The sequence below is a fragment of the Canis aureus genome, chromosome 2 (genome assembly GCF_053574225.1).
Source record: "Canis aureus isolate CA01 chromosome 2, VMU_Caureus_v.1.0, whole genome shotgun sequence".
Lineage (NCBI taxonomy): Eukaryota > Metazoa > Chordata > Mammalia > Carnivora > Canidae > Canis > Canis aureus.
Genome location: NC_135612.1, coordinates 8,510,421 through 8,526,505, shown reverse-complemented (window position 1 = coordinate 8,526,505; position 16,085 = coordinate 8,510,421). Strand labels below are relative to the sequence as shown.

The following is a 16,085-nucleotide window of genomic DNA, read 5'->3' as shown; positions in this document are numbered from 1 at the left end:
CCACTGTTAATGCCTTCACCATTATAAAAGCTTCTAGTTCATACAGATGCCATTATAGTGGAATATAATGACATGTAATGAAATCATTTGCCATGTCATCTGATACCTATCTAGTGAATGAAGTTTCATCGCCATATCTTGAAATCCATTAGGCTATAATGATGTCTTACTAAAAGAAAACAGGCATCCCAAAAGATCTCTTTAACCTGGATGTCTTGGGTTCAATCCTCAGTGAGTACAGAACATTAATAGCTAAGAGTTAAGTGTTCACCAGTGAACCTTGAAGAAAGAGTGAACCTATAGCACAATCCAGTGAAGAAGAGAATGATTTACTTTGGAATAAGAAAAGTAAAATAAGGTAAATGAAGCTAGCTGGAAGGAAGAGCTGTCAAGATTTTTGGATGAAGACAGTTGTGCGGGATAAGTAAATGTAGATTTAAAACAACAATTTCAGTATCAGGATAAAAAGGCCTCACTCTCTTTTCTACAAATGTAGGATCTGTTGAACTGACCTCTACTCTGGACCGCAGAAAGAAGCAAATTGTCTTGGGTCTGATCAAGGGGAGCTTTATTATTAAAAGTTGTGGAGAGACCTTAAAACAATGCTTTATCAGCTTTTTCACGGTCCTGTGGTACCCAATCCAAAAATTTTGTTTTATCAGACTGTGGTACTTACGACTTACTAGTATTTCTGTATTTCACTAATGACTGTGTATCTATCTGGTACAGACCCTGCTGAATCAGCATTTCTATTCCCACTTTGAGAGTATCCCTATTTTGTGTGATGTCTTTAAAATACCATGTCAATTCTGATTCCCTTTTTTCACCATCTCTTTACTCATTTAATATTCCCATGTTCTCTCTCCTTTTCTTCTATCCCTGTGTTACTGGTTGAAGAAATTTTATGTGTTCCAGTTTCTTCGATTAAAGAAATTCCATACCCATGACTGAAAATATATTTCTTAAAAGAAAATATTCATATGTTGAAAACTTTGGAATCTACCAATAAAAAGAATAGTAATAACTGATATGTATTGGATTTTTACTATGCTCCATTTAGAGTGCTATATTCTTTACATAGATTATTTCATTTGTAGACTTTGGTTTCTTAGTGGCACCCGTATTGATCACAAATACTAATTTACTCAGTGTTAGAATCGGTAACCTTCCAGATCCTACTCATTTTAGGCAGAGGAACTCAGTAAGCACCTAGCTGAAACTGATAATGATCTTATAAGGCATTATGGTCAAGTAACTGTGTGATTAAAATGCACAGATTAATTTCAGACTTTCCACCCAACACATCCTACATTTACTTGTACAAATGTACAGTATTTGTATGGAAATACAAATTGGGGACAGAGTCTGCTTCCTGTTCTACCTTTCAGACAAATTCAGTCCCATAATTCCAGGCCTTTTTAGTTATTTGACTCATTACGGTTCCCATCTATTTTTAAGCTATGGAATTCCATTTCTCTGGTCTTCTGCCCTGTGTTAACCTTTCCATCTATTTCCTCGCCTCTCTTCTCTCCTGTTTACTTTCATTCTAGTCACAGAATCAGCCTTTCCGACCAGCTTTTTCAGCTGGCGCATGATTTTTATATTCTGAGTTCATTTTCTATACACTTCTTCACTATCTCAGCCCCGATTTCATTTTCTTTTGTTTTACATGGTAAAATATTAGCAAAGGCATTGATGTATATTTTTAATGACAGTGAACCTTTTAAGCTGTCATCCGTTTTTATGACGATGCATGTTAGAGACAGATTTCATATAGAGCCTGGTGAATTGAAATGAATTAATTCTTAGGAGGCTTCGCATCTTGTGGCTGAAGCACCGTGTTACAATAGAAGGGCAGACAAAGTCAGAGCACACTGGAAATCATCGGTAAAATATGCAAAACTAGCAGAAAGTTCCAAGTTCACCAGAAGCAAGATCAGAGTAGAGACTATGGAAATAATAATGCATCACTGTGGCAAGGATCACATTGGGAGTGAGAAGGTCATAATCTTCACACCAGATACTAGGCTGAAACATGCTTCTCTCCAAAGCTCCTACTAGCTGTAGGAATATCAGTGGGTCCAGGAGCCCTGCGAGGCCCCAGACCACCTTGCTTGAGGGAGATCATTTTCCTTCTCCTGGGGCTTCTCACTGTGTGTGTGTGTGTGTGTGTGTGTGTGTGTGTGTGTGTGTGTATACACACACACACACAAGCATATGTGCTCTTCAGGTCACACTGAAAAGTTGTACTGCACACAAGGAGTCACAATCATTTACGGTAATAAAATTTGACTGAAATAATATATATGAAGCAATTGACTCTAATGTCTAAGATGTCTATACATATGCTTTATAAGTATTGTTTTCACAACTTCTAGAATTTTGTTCAACTTGAGTTGTTAAAATGTGTACTTACCTATTACTAGGTAATAGAATTTCTTAAAGTCACACAGAATTATAACTGTCACCCCATGATTAAGTAATGATGATAATCTGAAGTTGTCCATAACCTAAAGTATAATATCTGCATGGTTACACACATACACACACACACATACACGCCGCGTAGTTTTTAGAAATGCCTCGTTTCTTGCTGATTCAGTGGATCAAATCTACTAGACGAATTTGATGTAAACAAATTCCTTCAGCAATGACTCAGAAATTCGATCTAGTGTGGTTTTTAAGTGATCTTGTAACTAATTTCCATTCTATATATTTTTTATTTCTTTAGCGTTTTATAAAACAGGCGTGATGTTTACTTTAGATCCTTGTCTTTCCAGTGGAGTGAGTGGTGCGACTGTGACTCACTTTTAAAACTCTAGGGACACCAAGTGCCTCAGCAGTTGAGCATCTGCCTTTGGCTCGGGGCGTGACCCTGGAGTCCTGGGATCGAGTCCCACATTGGGCTTCCTGCATGGAGCCCGCTTCGCCGTCTGCCTATGCCTCTGCCTCTCTCTCTCTCTGTGACTCTCATGAATAAATAAAAAAAAATATTTTTTTTAAAAAATCAAAACTCTAGAGTGAAGCACATGTACAACAATTACATAGCTATGGCTATTATATAATTTGGAGAAAATTATGGTGTGGTTATTAAAAAAGTCTTCATATTAAAATTTGATATATTTACTAACATACATAAGTTTTTGGCCTATTTTTGAGCTTTTGTGTAGAAAGCCACTCAATTTAGGCAAGTCTAATGAAGTACATTATCTAATAGACAGACGCTGTAATGTCGCTGGCAATAGGTGACGTGTTACTATTAGTAGCATTCCTGCTGCTCTTAATTTGGTGACAGTTTGTCTTTAGGATAAACTTCTTCAGTAGTTGCTGAAATGTGTTAATTGATTTATTAATTGTTCCCATTTAACTTCTGTAAAGTCGTGGTTACAAATATTAGCCAAGTTGGATATCAAAACGTGATTCACTTGGTTCCTTCAACGTAAAGATGTAATGGAAACCCCAAAGCAATTCTCATTTCACATTGGCCCTTTTGCTTGGATGGATGTTGTATGGGGAAAAATCTCTCTCCTGCTGTATTAGTAATGACATTCAAAGATTACAAAGCCTAGCAATCAGTAATTAGTCATCTGTAAGTGCCAAGTACTGTGCCAGGTGAACACTTTATGTGATCCTGCCACTTTGCTTAAAACCATCCAATGAAAATCATCTTTTACCCAGAGAATAAAACCCAAACTCTTAACACACTCTGCATGGCGTGCACAATCTCTAGTCTCATAGCCACTCCATCCTTCTGGGTCCACAGTAGATAAAATGGCTGGCCCGCCATCACATTGCCTGTTGAGTTTACTGTGTGACATTATCTTGTTTATATATTCAGTGTTTTGTTTTTCCATATCTCTCCTCCCTCCATTTGCATTAGAGCAAAAAGTGCCATGAGAGCAAGAAACTTGACTATTGTCTTTCACTGTATTCCCAGTGTATGGAATAGTGTCTGGAGATAGCAGTTGCTCAATAAATATTAACTGAATGAATGACTGCCATTTCTCAAAACAACCTTGTAAGATAGATATGATTTTTTTATACACTTGAGAAATGTTTCCTAAATCGACTAAGCAAAATCACTCAGTCTCTGGAGTTTAGAATTCATTTGGCATGAATGAATGGTGTTCTTTCAACCATTCATTTTTGATCAGTGGATATTTACATAATTCATTGGCTAATCATTTCAAAAATAGTACAATCTGGGCATATTTACTATATCTCATGCAGTACACTTAGGAGACCTCATTCTTAAAAATAATTTTTTGATAAATTAAAAAAAAGTACTTAATTATCCTTTCTATATTTGAAAGCATAGAAAAAAATTAAGCCTGTTATTATTACTACTATTACTTTCTCATCTCTTTAAAACTCATTTTGAAATTTCATTTTATTTTTTAAATTTTTTTTAAGATTAATTTATTTTAGACAGCGATAGTGAGTGTGCTTGCACAAGCAGGAAGGGCAGAGGGAGAGAGAATCTCAAGTAGGCTCCACCCAGTACTGAGCATGGAGCCAGAGGCGGGCCTTGATCTCTTGACCCTGAGGTCAGGGGGAGTGGCAGGAAGAGGGAGAAGCAGGCTCCTCACTGAGCAAGGAGCCCGATGCTGGGCCAAGAGTCAGATACTTAACTGATTATGCCACGCAGGGACCCCAACTCACTTAAAATTAAAAACCAAACCAAAACAAAACAAAAAAACACCTTACTGAAATTATTATGAAAACAACACCACACTGGAATTTGATTTAGAAGTTTGGAAAGAGATCCGTTTGTAAAATGACAAAAACAAAGAAACCTGATTAAATATAAAATGTGTATCATTGCGTTTATTTCTGTCCTATCTTTGTTAAAATCAAGCTTAATACCATACCCAGAAATTTCCTTTGTGTTTTATTGCCAAAGTATTAAATACGATTTGTTACACTTTCTAAATTTTATCTCTGGTAAATCAAAACGCGTATCTTGTTTGGTAGGTTACCTGTTCCTATACATCACTGTGTGAAGCTACCTTTGTTTGTTTTCCTCGCAAGAATTAGAGCTGAAAGAAAAGAAATTTCCTTAAAACCGTTCCATCTGCTGTTATTTATTAGCACACTTCACTTTTTAATTTTGAGTGTAAATCTGTCAATCTTGCACACACATGCTAGTTATTTAAATTTAAAGGAAACTCAAAATTGAGATACAATGTTTTATAAATACTTCGAATAAAATGTGAAGTAGAAAGAATTTAGCATACACAGAAATGGAAGGAATGAGTAAGCATGAGTTACTGCTCATGATCTCTGTGGTCACAGATCAGCAGGTTCAACAGAGATAAAACATAATAAAAATAAAAAATTTAATAATTTTTAATAAAAATTAAAATTTTTACCTTCTTTCTACTTGGGGAAGGTAAAAGGGAGAGGATTTGTAAGAGGTCTCTGAAGTGTCCTTGGCAAAAATAAAGAGATACTCACAGGCTTTCTGTTGAATTTGGGGTGAAAATTAGCATCAGGTGGGAATGGGCAAGGTTCAGAAACCAAACAAGGTGATCCCTGGACATACATCAAAGACATTTCAGACTCTAAACATGGTCATGTCTTGAAAGCTCAAACTATGGACGACTTCTGTTTTTGAAAAGTAGAGAAGCTAGTTGTTTGGAGCCAGCATGAAACAAACCATTCAGTTAATCGCCTTTTCTGGATCTTTCAACCATGCAGATCATTCATAGGGAGTAGCAACAGCTTTCTTCTGTGAGCTGTGACCGGTAGCACTTAGTATGGCTGCAGGAAGGCAGATGACTAGTCAGTTTGATGAGTCCAGAAAAAAAACCACGTACTGCTTGAAGTGATAGTTGTTGTTGCCGTCATGATGCATTGGAGATTCAGTATGTTTGTGAATATGAAAGTACTGTGAAACATAGTTTTGGGTTTTTTTTTTTTAATACTGAATTTAAATAATCACTTAAAATTTAGTAGTCTGAAATCCGCTTTTCACATTTTCATATTTAAGATGTGTATTTTGTCTGTGTTTTCAGATAATCACAAAGACTGTTCCGGTGTGTCCTTACACCTCACACGCTTGCCGTAAGTACTTCCAGTTACCATAGCTAAGTGACAACTTGAAGATCTTTGAGAACTTATAAGTGGGAAATCCACCCTATTTATTGTCTATTGCTGTGTAACAAATACCCTAAACTTAGTGGCTTAAAACAACAAATACTCTGAGCACAAGCATTAGCTAGAGGCTGTGGCTGGCGGTCTCACACAAAGGCTGCAATCAAAGGCTCAGCCAGGGTTGCAGCCGTCTCTCTGGGGGCTCCACTGGTGTGGAGCCACTTCCAGGATCATTCACACAGCTATTGACAAGGTTCAGTTGACTAGTTGGCCGTTGGCTGGAGGACTCCATCATTCTGTGCCCTGTCGACTCTCCAGGGCAGCGCACAATATGGCATCTGGTTCCCATCACAGCCAGCAAGAGGAAGCAAGAGAGGGCATGCAAGATGGAAACCGCAGCCTTGTTGTCGCCTGATGCCAGAAGTTTGTGGAAAATGTGGAAATCTGATAAAGAGTTGCCACAAATCTTCATACTCTGACTCCTATGGAAAAAAGTCAAATTGCTTTTGCCTTAATCTATGTGTTGGAAATAACCATCCCTAAGTCCAGGTACCATGCCCAAGAGAAGAGGAGTAGACAGGGGCACGGATGTCAGAGCTAGAGAATCACTGAGAGCTTTATTAGCCAGAATTCTGCAGAGAAACTGAACCAGTAGAATGAACACACACACACACACACACACACACACACGTACAGAGAGAGAGTTACTTCAAGAAGTTGGCTTACACAGCTGTGGGGGCTGACAAGTCTTCAATCTGCAAGGCAGGCTGGAAATTGTGGCAGGAGTCCGTGTGGAGTCTTGAGTCCAACACAGTCTGCAGGCCTAATTCCCCCCTCTTCCTGGGACCTCAGCCTTCTCCCTTATGAGAGCCACCCACACGGTGAGTGGTAGTCCGCTTTACTCGAAGTCAGTAATTTAAATTTTGGTCAGATCTAAAAAATACCTTCACAGCAATATCTAGGCCAGTGTTTGACCAAACAGCTGGGCTCTATCACCTAAACACGCTGACATGTAGGATTAGCTATCACAGGAGCCATTCAGAGACTGCTGTCCACATGCACCATGCCATAAAAATGTCTTTTTTAGGTATTTTGCCCAAGAAAATGATATTTTAAGGAAAAAAAATCTATTCTAGCTCTTTTTCCTTATTTTCATTTTCACATGAATCATAGTTTATAGACCAATGTATTGAAGTATATCTTATTTTTCTAAGGCTGTAGTTTTGATGTTCAAATGGTTGATATAAATGTTACTGTTTTGTGCAGACAGCCTTTAATTGCTGGCATGTACCTTATGATGTCTGTTGACACTGTTATTCCACCGGGAGAGAAAGGTAATTATCTTTTAATATTTAACCATTATCTCATTACTTAACCTATAGGAATGGATTTACAGTATATTTTTTATAAAATTTTGAAATGACCTCTATCCCTGAAAACCAAACCAATTCTTTATTATCCTTAGATTTTAAATAGATTTTTCTATTATTCCAAGCCAGTAGTTTATCATCCATTCTTTTAATGGGATGCTAATAATTGAGGCCCATGGGTAGGTAGTAGTTTATGTAAATGAAAGAATAAAATCTTGAGTATTTTATAAACCAGTCACCCACCCTTTAGATGCGAAAGACAGACCTCGTAACATACTGCAGAGACTATCCGGTTCAAAAATCAAGAGATCAGAAAATCCAAGACCAACTCAGTCATGAACTTAGATAGACTGAGCTTGATTCCCTATTTGTAAAATGAAGATGATAATAGCTGATTCATCTAAACTTACAAAAAGCTATTGTAATAAGTATGATACTATTTACCAGTCTGTATGTTCAGCTGATGAAAACGCTGTGTTAAATATTACCCGTTTGTTTTTACTGGGAATCTTGTAAAGTTAGTGACAAGTAGGGTCTCATTGTTCCTGTTCACTTATCAAAGACATTATTTACTGAAGAGCTATATAGTGTTTTAGACTGAAAGGAAAGAGAAGTATATGCAGTGGTTCCTTCTCAACAGGAGTCGTCAATGGAGTTATCTGAGGTGTTTGCAAGCAATTGTTAAGCCTTTTCAACTGCATAAATTTCATGATAAAAGTAGTAAATTAGGCCTACATTTCCACTGACAAGAGTATCTTGTTTTGGCCCTAGTCATTTTGTTTATGAAAGAAATTAGATGGGAGGGCAGGAGGTTGTTAACTCATCTTCGTAAATTGGCTGGCAGGTAATAAGCGCTTAATGCCTGCTGAATACCTGAGTGCATGTTTACTTTATAGGGAAACCCCCATGCCTAGCATCTTGTGCATAAACTATTACATACTTTTAGGCAAGAATAATGTTATTTTCCAGTTGGATAGTAACCTTTTCTCCGTGTTTTATTTCTAACAGTGGTGAATTCCGACATTTCATGTCATTACAAGAAGTATCCAATGCATGTCTTTGCTTATAGAGTTCACACTCACCATTTAGGTAAGAACTTCAAACTACAGCTTAAATCATAAATATTTACCTTTGTGCTTGCTAATGCTATAAATGTAAAATGTGAATTATATTTGACCTTAAATCTGTTTCAATGGAAGATTTTGCATCATACCTTGAAATTCTGTATTTTTTTTTATCATATTGTTTTCATTAAAATACCTAGCACTTGGGGTTCTGACAATACTCAAATTTTATTTTGGAAAAAAAAAAGCAAATAATGCCTTTTATTTTTCTAATACTTTATGACATTATATGATTATAATTTATGTTCATTCCAGGTAAGGTAGTAAGTGGATACAGGGTAAGAAATGGACAGTGGGCATTAATTGGACGCCAGAGCCCCCAGCTGCCACAGGTCTGTAGAAACTGGTTTAATTTTGAGACAAAAAATATTAATCAGCAGATAGAAATCTTAGAAATTTTCATAGAATCCTTGTGAATCTCTCTAGAATCCTAGCATCTGTAAGTCTACCTCTGTCATCTGTGTATAACCTCCTTTTTTTTTTTTTTTTTTACCGCTTTTAACTTGATGGTCTCTCTTAACATTCCTAAATATGGTGGTAAATTGTGTGTCTGTATATGTAGTGTCCTTATTTCTACCCAGAGAGGGCCAAGCCTCGCATTATTAAAGCATATGGTTCTGGGTTTTTGTTGGTGATTTTAATGAATCATTGTGTTTATCTTCTTGGCAGGCTTTCTACCCTGTGGAACACCCAGTCGATGTTAGTTTTGGAGACATATTGGCAGCAAGGTGTGTGTTCACTGGTGAAGGAAGGACAGAAGCCACGCACATCGGGTATGGTTTTATAAATTCCACTATTGAAAAATATTTTATTGGGGCAAGGCATGATTAAAGGTGACAGTTATCTTTGTGAATGAATTGCACTTTTTTTTTCCATCATGAGCAATTATAATAAACTGTGTATCACATTTTCCCACTTTAGAACTGAATGATTGTTATTATTATAAACTCTGGAACATGTGTTTAATTTTTTTATGCTTCCTTTCCTCCTGTTTATTCAAAACCTTCCATATCACACTTGAATATATTGTAGATCCCACAAGAGTGTATATTACTTCCTCAGGCTCATTTAATAAAGAAAAATATAATTGATTATGAATTCTTTTTTCGAATGTCCTTTTGCCCTAGTTCAAATTTAGGCAGATATTTAATCCACATTTAGTGGTGTCCATTAATTACTCAGAACTGTGGTTTTTTTCTTTCTGCCTGTTAAAATGTCCATGTATTCATTGTTTTCCAGTTGTCTGGTCTACCAAATGAGAATGATAATATTCAGCACTTTTCCAAAAGAGAACACTGGACATTAAGTAATTTTTAAAATACTGAGCCTCCTTTAAATAAGCTTATTTTATAACACTAAGTAAAATTTTCAAAGTACTCTGAACTCTCAGTAAAGATTTGCCTAAATTAAAAAGGTTTGCCTAATTCTGACATTATCTGAAAGATAAAGTCTCTTATCATGTGTTTTTATTTATTTATTTTTTTCTCAAAAGAGAACAAGAAGCCTTCTTTCCATGTTAAACTAGGTTATAAAATGTTTACTGATGCGACCTGGAAGCTGGAGTCCTAAACCATTTATCTTTGATCAAAGAGAAGTTACAGAAAGTTGGCATCTGAAAATAGGCATTAGATTATAAGGAATGATTCTTAGGATGACAACACTAGCTGTTGGTTGTCAGGGGAAAGGGAAAAGATGCTGAAGCAAGTAAAAGAGAAAAAAAGGCATTTGAGACAGCAGAATAGGATTTTTTTTTATGTCACTCTAAAGGGTTTTTATATTAATAAACATCAATTTTAAGTCTAAAGATAGAATAAACAAAAAATTATCAAGTTCTATTAAACAAGAAGCTTCTGAGAGTTTTGCCTTTGGATAAAGTTTGTCAGTGAGGGAAGAGACTTGAGGAAAACAATAAAATTATAGAGTTACATGAATGGTAACTGTAAGGAAAAGCTTGACGAGATAGGACAAGATAGACAAAATTAGATTTAAAGGAGTCAGACATTCACTTCTTAACATTTACTTAGTAGTATTATTATAATTATTATTATAATTTTAAACATTTTATTTTAAAGTGCTCTCTGCACCCAACATCAGGCTCACACTCACAACCCTGAGGTCGAGTGGCATGCTTCACTGATTGAGCCAGCAACATGCCCCCTTACCAGCCTTTAAATACATGAGTCACAGGGTATTGATTAGCTGTTTTCCATTCTATGTTAGTGTAGACCCTCCTAAACTTTTCTTAAGTGCATTGGTTATTTTTTATATATAAATTTATTTTTAATTGGTGTTCAATTTGCCAACATATAGAATAACCCCCAGTGCGCATCCCATCAAGTGCCCCCCCCCCCCAGTGCCCGTCACCCAGTCACCCCCACCCCCCCGCCCATCTCCCCTTCCACCCACCCCTAGTTCGTTTCCCAGAGTTAGGAGTCTCTCATGTTCTGTCTCCCTTTCTGATAAGTGCATTGGTTATTTTATTAATCTTTGAAATAGGTAAAGTAGGGGAAAAAATCCTACTATTAGTGTACAAGTTCAAGTGTGGAATAAGTTGAATTTTTTTTTTGCTTAAAAGTCCCCTAACAATTTGGAAGGGCTTGTAACTCTGACTGAGTTGTATCCTTTGAGTATCCTCTGTGAAGCAGTATCAAACATAGAAATTAGTGACTTTTTAGAATGCTGTGATGAGAGGCCAAAATAATCTCTGGAAGCCTCTTTCAGTTTCAGGAGGTCCAGAATAATTCAGTCTTTTAAAAAATGTGCATTTTGCTTTAAAATAACCTTGAAACGACTGTACCAGTCCCTTTCTGTAAATCTCATGTGAGCTACAGGGAATGCCATTTTGAAATACGAATGAAACAGAAAGAAATCACGGGAAGTTCTTGAACGAGTCCATTTCTGAATATTTAATTTCTACCACAGTTGCATTTTTCCCCTCAGTGGAATGATCAACTAATAAGACAGGTTTGAGTAAAATTTAAATATGAATAAGAATTGTCACACTAAGGAACAGTATTCCTGTAGCACTTCAAGTGCCTTTTAGTTCTAGAAAGGTTATAGCATCAATGCATCTGTTTTATAAAATCAGAGGTACCACTTCCATGGGGAACTATAGAATTACAGTGCAGAAGGTAACCAGTAAAAAAAAGAAAACTAGCATTTTAGGAGTCTGTTAAATGATACTCTGCAGATCGCCTCTCCTTTTTCACCCCTCCTGCTTAACCCCCAAGCCGCATACAGGAACGTGTACCCCACCACCACCACCTTTTACCCCCACCCCCTTGGGCACAGGTTGGAGCTCTGAGCATGCAAACTGCCCAGTTTCAAAGCCCCTTGTGCACAGGGCCTGGGGGGCCAGGAGGGGCCCCTCCGGGCCCTAGAAGAACTGCCACCGTCAGCTTTCTTACTCAGCGGCCACCTGGAAACGAGGTTTTCCAGGAAACTTCTATCTGAGGCCTGCCAAGCAGATTTTCAGCCGAGTAATCCTTCTACTAGTCCGACCTTAACTCTGCATTGAGCTAAAAATCTTAGGCCTGGAGAAAAATCTTGCTTGATTGGGACAATCATAGTTAACTAAGAAAAAGCGCTTTTAAACACAGGGACTGGTTTTTTCATAGCAGGGCCGCATGGCAAAGCACAACCATCAAAGGATGGGTGGATTTAAGACCAGACATGGTAATAGAGTCACTTAACGGAAATATTGTTTATCTGGATATATTAACTTTCTTCTTAGGTAGTAAATGTATAATATGTTTTAGACAAAAGTTGCACTAGTGTTTGTACTGACAACGTAGTACTAATTAATTGGTGTGGAAGCAGTGTTTTGTGCCTGCCTGGCTGCAATATATGTTTAATATTCTGTATGGCACCTCTCAAAATTCATTCCAAACATTTAGTTAAGTTTAAACAAACAAACAAAAAAAGAATTTTATTAAGTCAGCCAATTAAGCTAATTAAGTCAGCTAATTTGCTAAAGCCTTAATTTAATTCAGTTGGTAGATAATATTTACCTATTTGGTCAGTTTTGTTAGTCATATTTTTACTTTTGGAAAAAGTAAAAGTACGGTTAGAGCATGTACATATGAGAATGTTTAATGAATATTCAGATACCAAACACACCACTGTAGTCAACATTTCAAAGTATATTATAAACAAAGATAAAGTTCTATGGCCAAAAAACCCCTCAGTGTATATATTAAAGCTCCAGGGGAAAAAAATGAAAAAAAAAAAAAAAAAAAAGCACTAGGAAACCTTTTTTTTTTTTTTTTTTTAATTCATGAGAGACACAGAGACAGACAGAGACACAGGCAGAGGGAGAAGCAGGCTCCATGCAGGGATCCCGACTTGGGACTGGATCCCAGGACCCCAGGATCATGACTTGAGCTGAAGGCAAACACTCAACCACTGAGCCACTCCGGGGCCCTGCACCATGAAACCTCTTAAGAAACAATTCAAAATTTTGAAAAATAAGTCCTTTAAAGTGTTCAAATTGCATTCCAAAATTAGTATCTCCTGTCACTGTTTTTTTTTTTTTTTTTTTTTTTTAAGCCTAGCATCTGTCGGGTGCCAAGGGCCGATGGGTGAAGGGATCAACAGAGTGGAGACAGTATCTGTCTGAAACATAGTCATCATGTAACAAGATTTGGGTTTTTTAAATGGTACATTTCAAAATATTTGGTGCTCTTGTAAACCTCGGTTACATTTCTTTATAAAATGAAATAATACATTTTACTAAAACCCTCAGAGAACACGGATAGATGAGAAACAGGTAGACAGATAAACAGATATAAATAAATATTTTTCTGGCATGCCATAGACTGAGTTCATAAAGTCGACCTGACTCAGCAGTATGATATATTAGGGCGTAACAGGTTATGCCATAACAGGTTGTGAACATTTATTAAGATAAATTATTCCTTCTTCCTTCCTTCAACAAATATTTGTTGGGGGCTTACCTAGTTTCAGGCTCATCACAGCTTGTCACATTTAGAGCTAACTGATATAAAAAAAAGTAGTTATCAAAAAAAACAAAAAAAAAGTAGTTATCACATAAGCACTTTATTTTGCATGAAGATGGAAGAAATGCACCACTGTAATTTTGGACTATAAGTGATGCCAGCAGGCATCATTTAGGGAATCGCGCCGGCGGTAGGAAACGCCGAGAGGTCCATTCAGTGGGGCCAGGGCCCACGTGTGAACGCAGTCTCGCTCAATATTTTCTCCTATTAATAATCATTAGATTGACAGCGTTGAACTGCATGTGTTGGCCTCCTGGAAAATAAAGGTGGATGTGTCAAAATTCTCCCTTAGGAATACAGAGAGCAGTTTGATTTAAAGTCAGCTTTTTTTTTTTTTTTTTTTGAGTGAAAGATGGATGTGGAATAAAATCAGCAAACTGGCTCGCTGCTACGAAAGGAGGTTGGAGTCCTGACACATTTCGGATGTGATAGGAACTCAGCGTTAGCTTCACCACAAGTTCAGTTATAAATGGAAAGGCGTGAAGCCTGGCTCTTGTCTCTTCCTTCAGCTCTTCGGTGAATTTTTCTTTGTGATCAATTCTGAGATTATTTGATCAGCTCAATTTTGTATCATAGAATCAGTACCTTAAATAAACTGTACTGGGGAGCTGATCACTCTCTCTCACAGAGTCCCGTGTCTAGAGATGAACATGGGCGAGGATGTTCCCAAACAGGTAAAGTGGGGAAGGATCTGTGTACGGATTGGCTGCAAGTTTCCCTTATCACTCTATGAATTGACTGATTTTTTTTTTTTTTAACTTTCACTAATGGGAGAAGCTTGCATGATTATTTTGCTTTCCCTCTCTGCACGATGATCCCAGGTCTCTAAGCTAGAGCCACATCTTAAATTCCTTTTTCCTCATCTCAGTCGCTTGATCGACATGTTTTTTCTTCATTTTGAATAGGGGGAGGGTGGACCATGTGGTGAGGGCCTCTGGCCTGTGACTCCGGCACCAGCCATTTCTTTCATAACACACAGTTTTCTTTTTTTTTTTTTTTTTAAAGATTTTATTTATTTATTCATGAGAGACACACACACAGAGAGAGAGAGAGGCAGAGACACAGGCAGAGGGAGAAGCAGGCTCCATGCAGGGAGCCCGACGTGGGACTCGATCCCAGGTCTCCAGGGTCACGCCCTGGGCTGAAGGCAGGTGCTAAACCGCTGAGCCAGCCCCCCGGGGATCCCAAGCACACAGTTTTCTGACCCACTCCAGTGATGTTAAAATGCAGTTCCTAGGAGTGGTGTTTTGACACGTGAAGACGCGTGTAGTGAACAGGTGTTTGTTTGGGATTGCACCTCACTCTTTGCTCACACTTCACAGGAGAGGCAATTACCCTGACGGGGACCAGCTTCAGAGAACGAGAAGCCAAATGACTTTTAAAGCATGAGCAGAGAGCCCCCCAAGGCAGGGCTTCATTCCCGTGGTCTCTCAGGGGCTCTACATTTTCAGAGCTTACGGAAACCACATCCCTGTTTGGAAAATATGTTTTTTTTTCCCTTCTCCTGCTGATGTCATTACTGTTGCTATGGAGAGGAAGTGAGTGCCACATGACATTGCTGGAAAAATCAACACTGACGTATTTTTGTACAGCAAACAGTCCCCTTCGTAGCTTGTTTTTTATTAGCAGAGGCTTGCTAAAAATTGTCAGAACCACCAGAAAGGAAAACACTCGTTTGCGCAAACTACCTCGGAAATGAAAGCCTTGTGAAGGTGTACCAAAGTAATCCCCTCTAAATGACAGTGAAGAGGATGCAGCACGTGACAGAGCAAAGCGTGTGTTAAAAACTATAAGGCAAAACAACAACAACAACAACAAACCTATAAGGCATTACCTTGTATGATTTGGAACTTGTATCTTAGAAATGTCCATCCCACTGTCTTAAAATCTATTTTTAACAACTGTCAGTTGTGCAGCCCTACCTCTACTGGGGCCCGAGCCTTTAGAGGAGATTAGGAGAGTCATTTTGTATTGTCCTTGAAGCTCTCTCTTCTTGCCTGCTGTAGAAGCCAGGGTGCCAGGTCTTCGTGTCCCAGTGCATCTGACCCTGAAGGTAGAGCCACTTACCAAAAACAAGATCCTAGAGTCGCAGGGTTTAAATGGAAAAAGCCATTTTTTTTACAGACTTGTAAATAATAGATGATGTCTCTGTTAAAGTGTTCTGAATGTTACCATAATCAAGTAAATAATTAAGATTTCTTTCTGTGAGGAAAGGACTTTGCCCAATCTGCGAGTTTTAGCAAATGGAAGAAGGCCCGAAGCATAAAAGCATTTAGAAGCGGAAAGAAAGTATCTCGCTGCCACTTAGGTGCCATTTCCATCTCTGGTGTTGGTGATGTCCACGGAGACGTGGGTGCACGTGGGTGCTGCATCATGAAGTGGAAATATGCCTTCGACAATGCGCTTTTGATGCTGAAAACTGTGGTCGGTCTTAATGAGAGCTATAAGATAAATGCACAGTATTTCCACCTCTGAAC

General features: G+C 37.9%; 1 protein-coding gene across 12 annotated transcripts in view; it reads left to right on the top strand.

The window, feature by feature from the left end:
• The window catches only part of PAM (peptidylglycine alpha-amidating monooxygenase), a 149,822-nt gene that overhangs the window by 77,908 nt on the left and 55,829 nt on the right, over positions 1-16,085 (top strand). For all 12 annotated transcript variants that reach the window (XM_077863244.1, XM_077863236.1, XM_077863227.1 and 9 more), the window contains exons 7-11: positions 6,018-6,066; positions 7,363-7,430; positions 8,475-8,555; positions 8,846-8,922; positions 9,260-9,363. In XM_077863244.1, the coding sequence (XP_077719370.1) occupies positions 6,018-6,066; positions 7,363-7,430; positions 8,475-8,555; positions 8,846-8,922; positions 9,260-9,363 (379 nt within the window). The remainder of the gene's footprint in view (positions 1-6,017; positions 6,067-7,362; positions 7,431-8,474; positions 8,556-8,845; positions 8,923-9,259; positions 9,364-16,085) is intronic.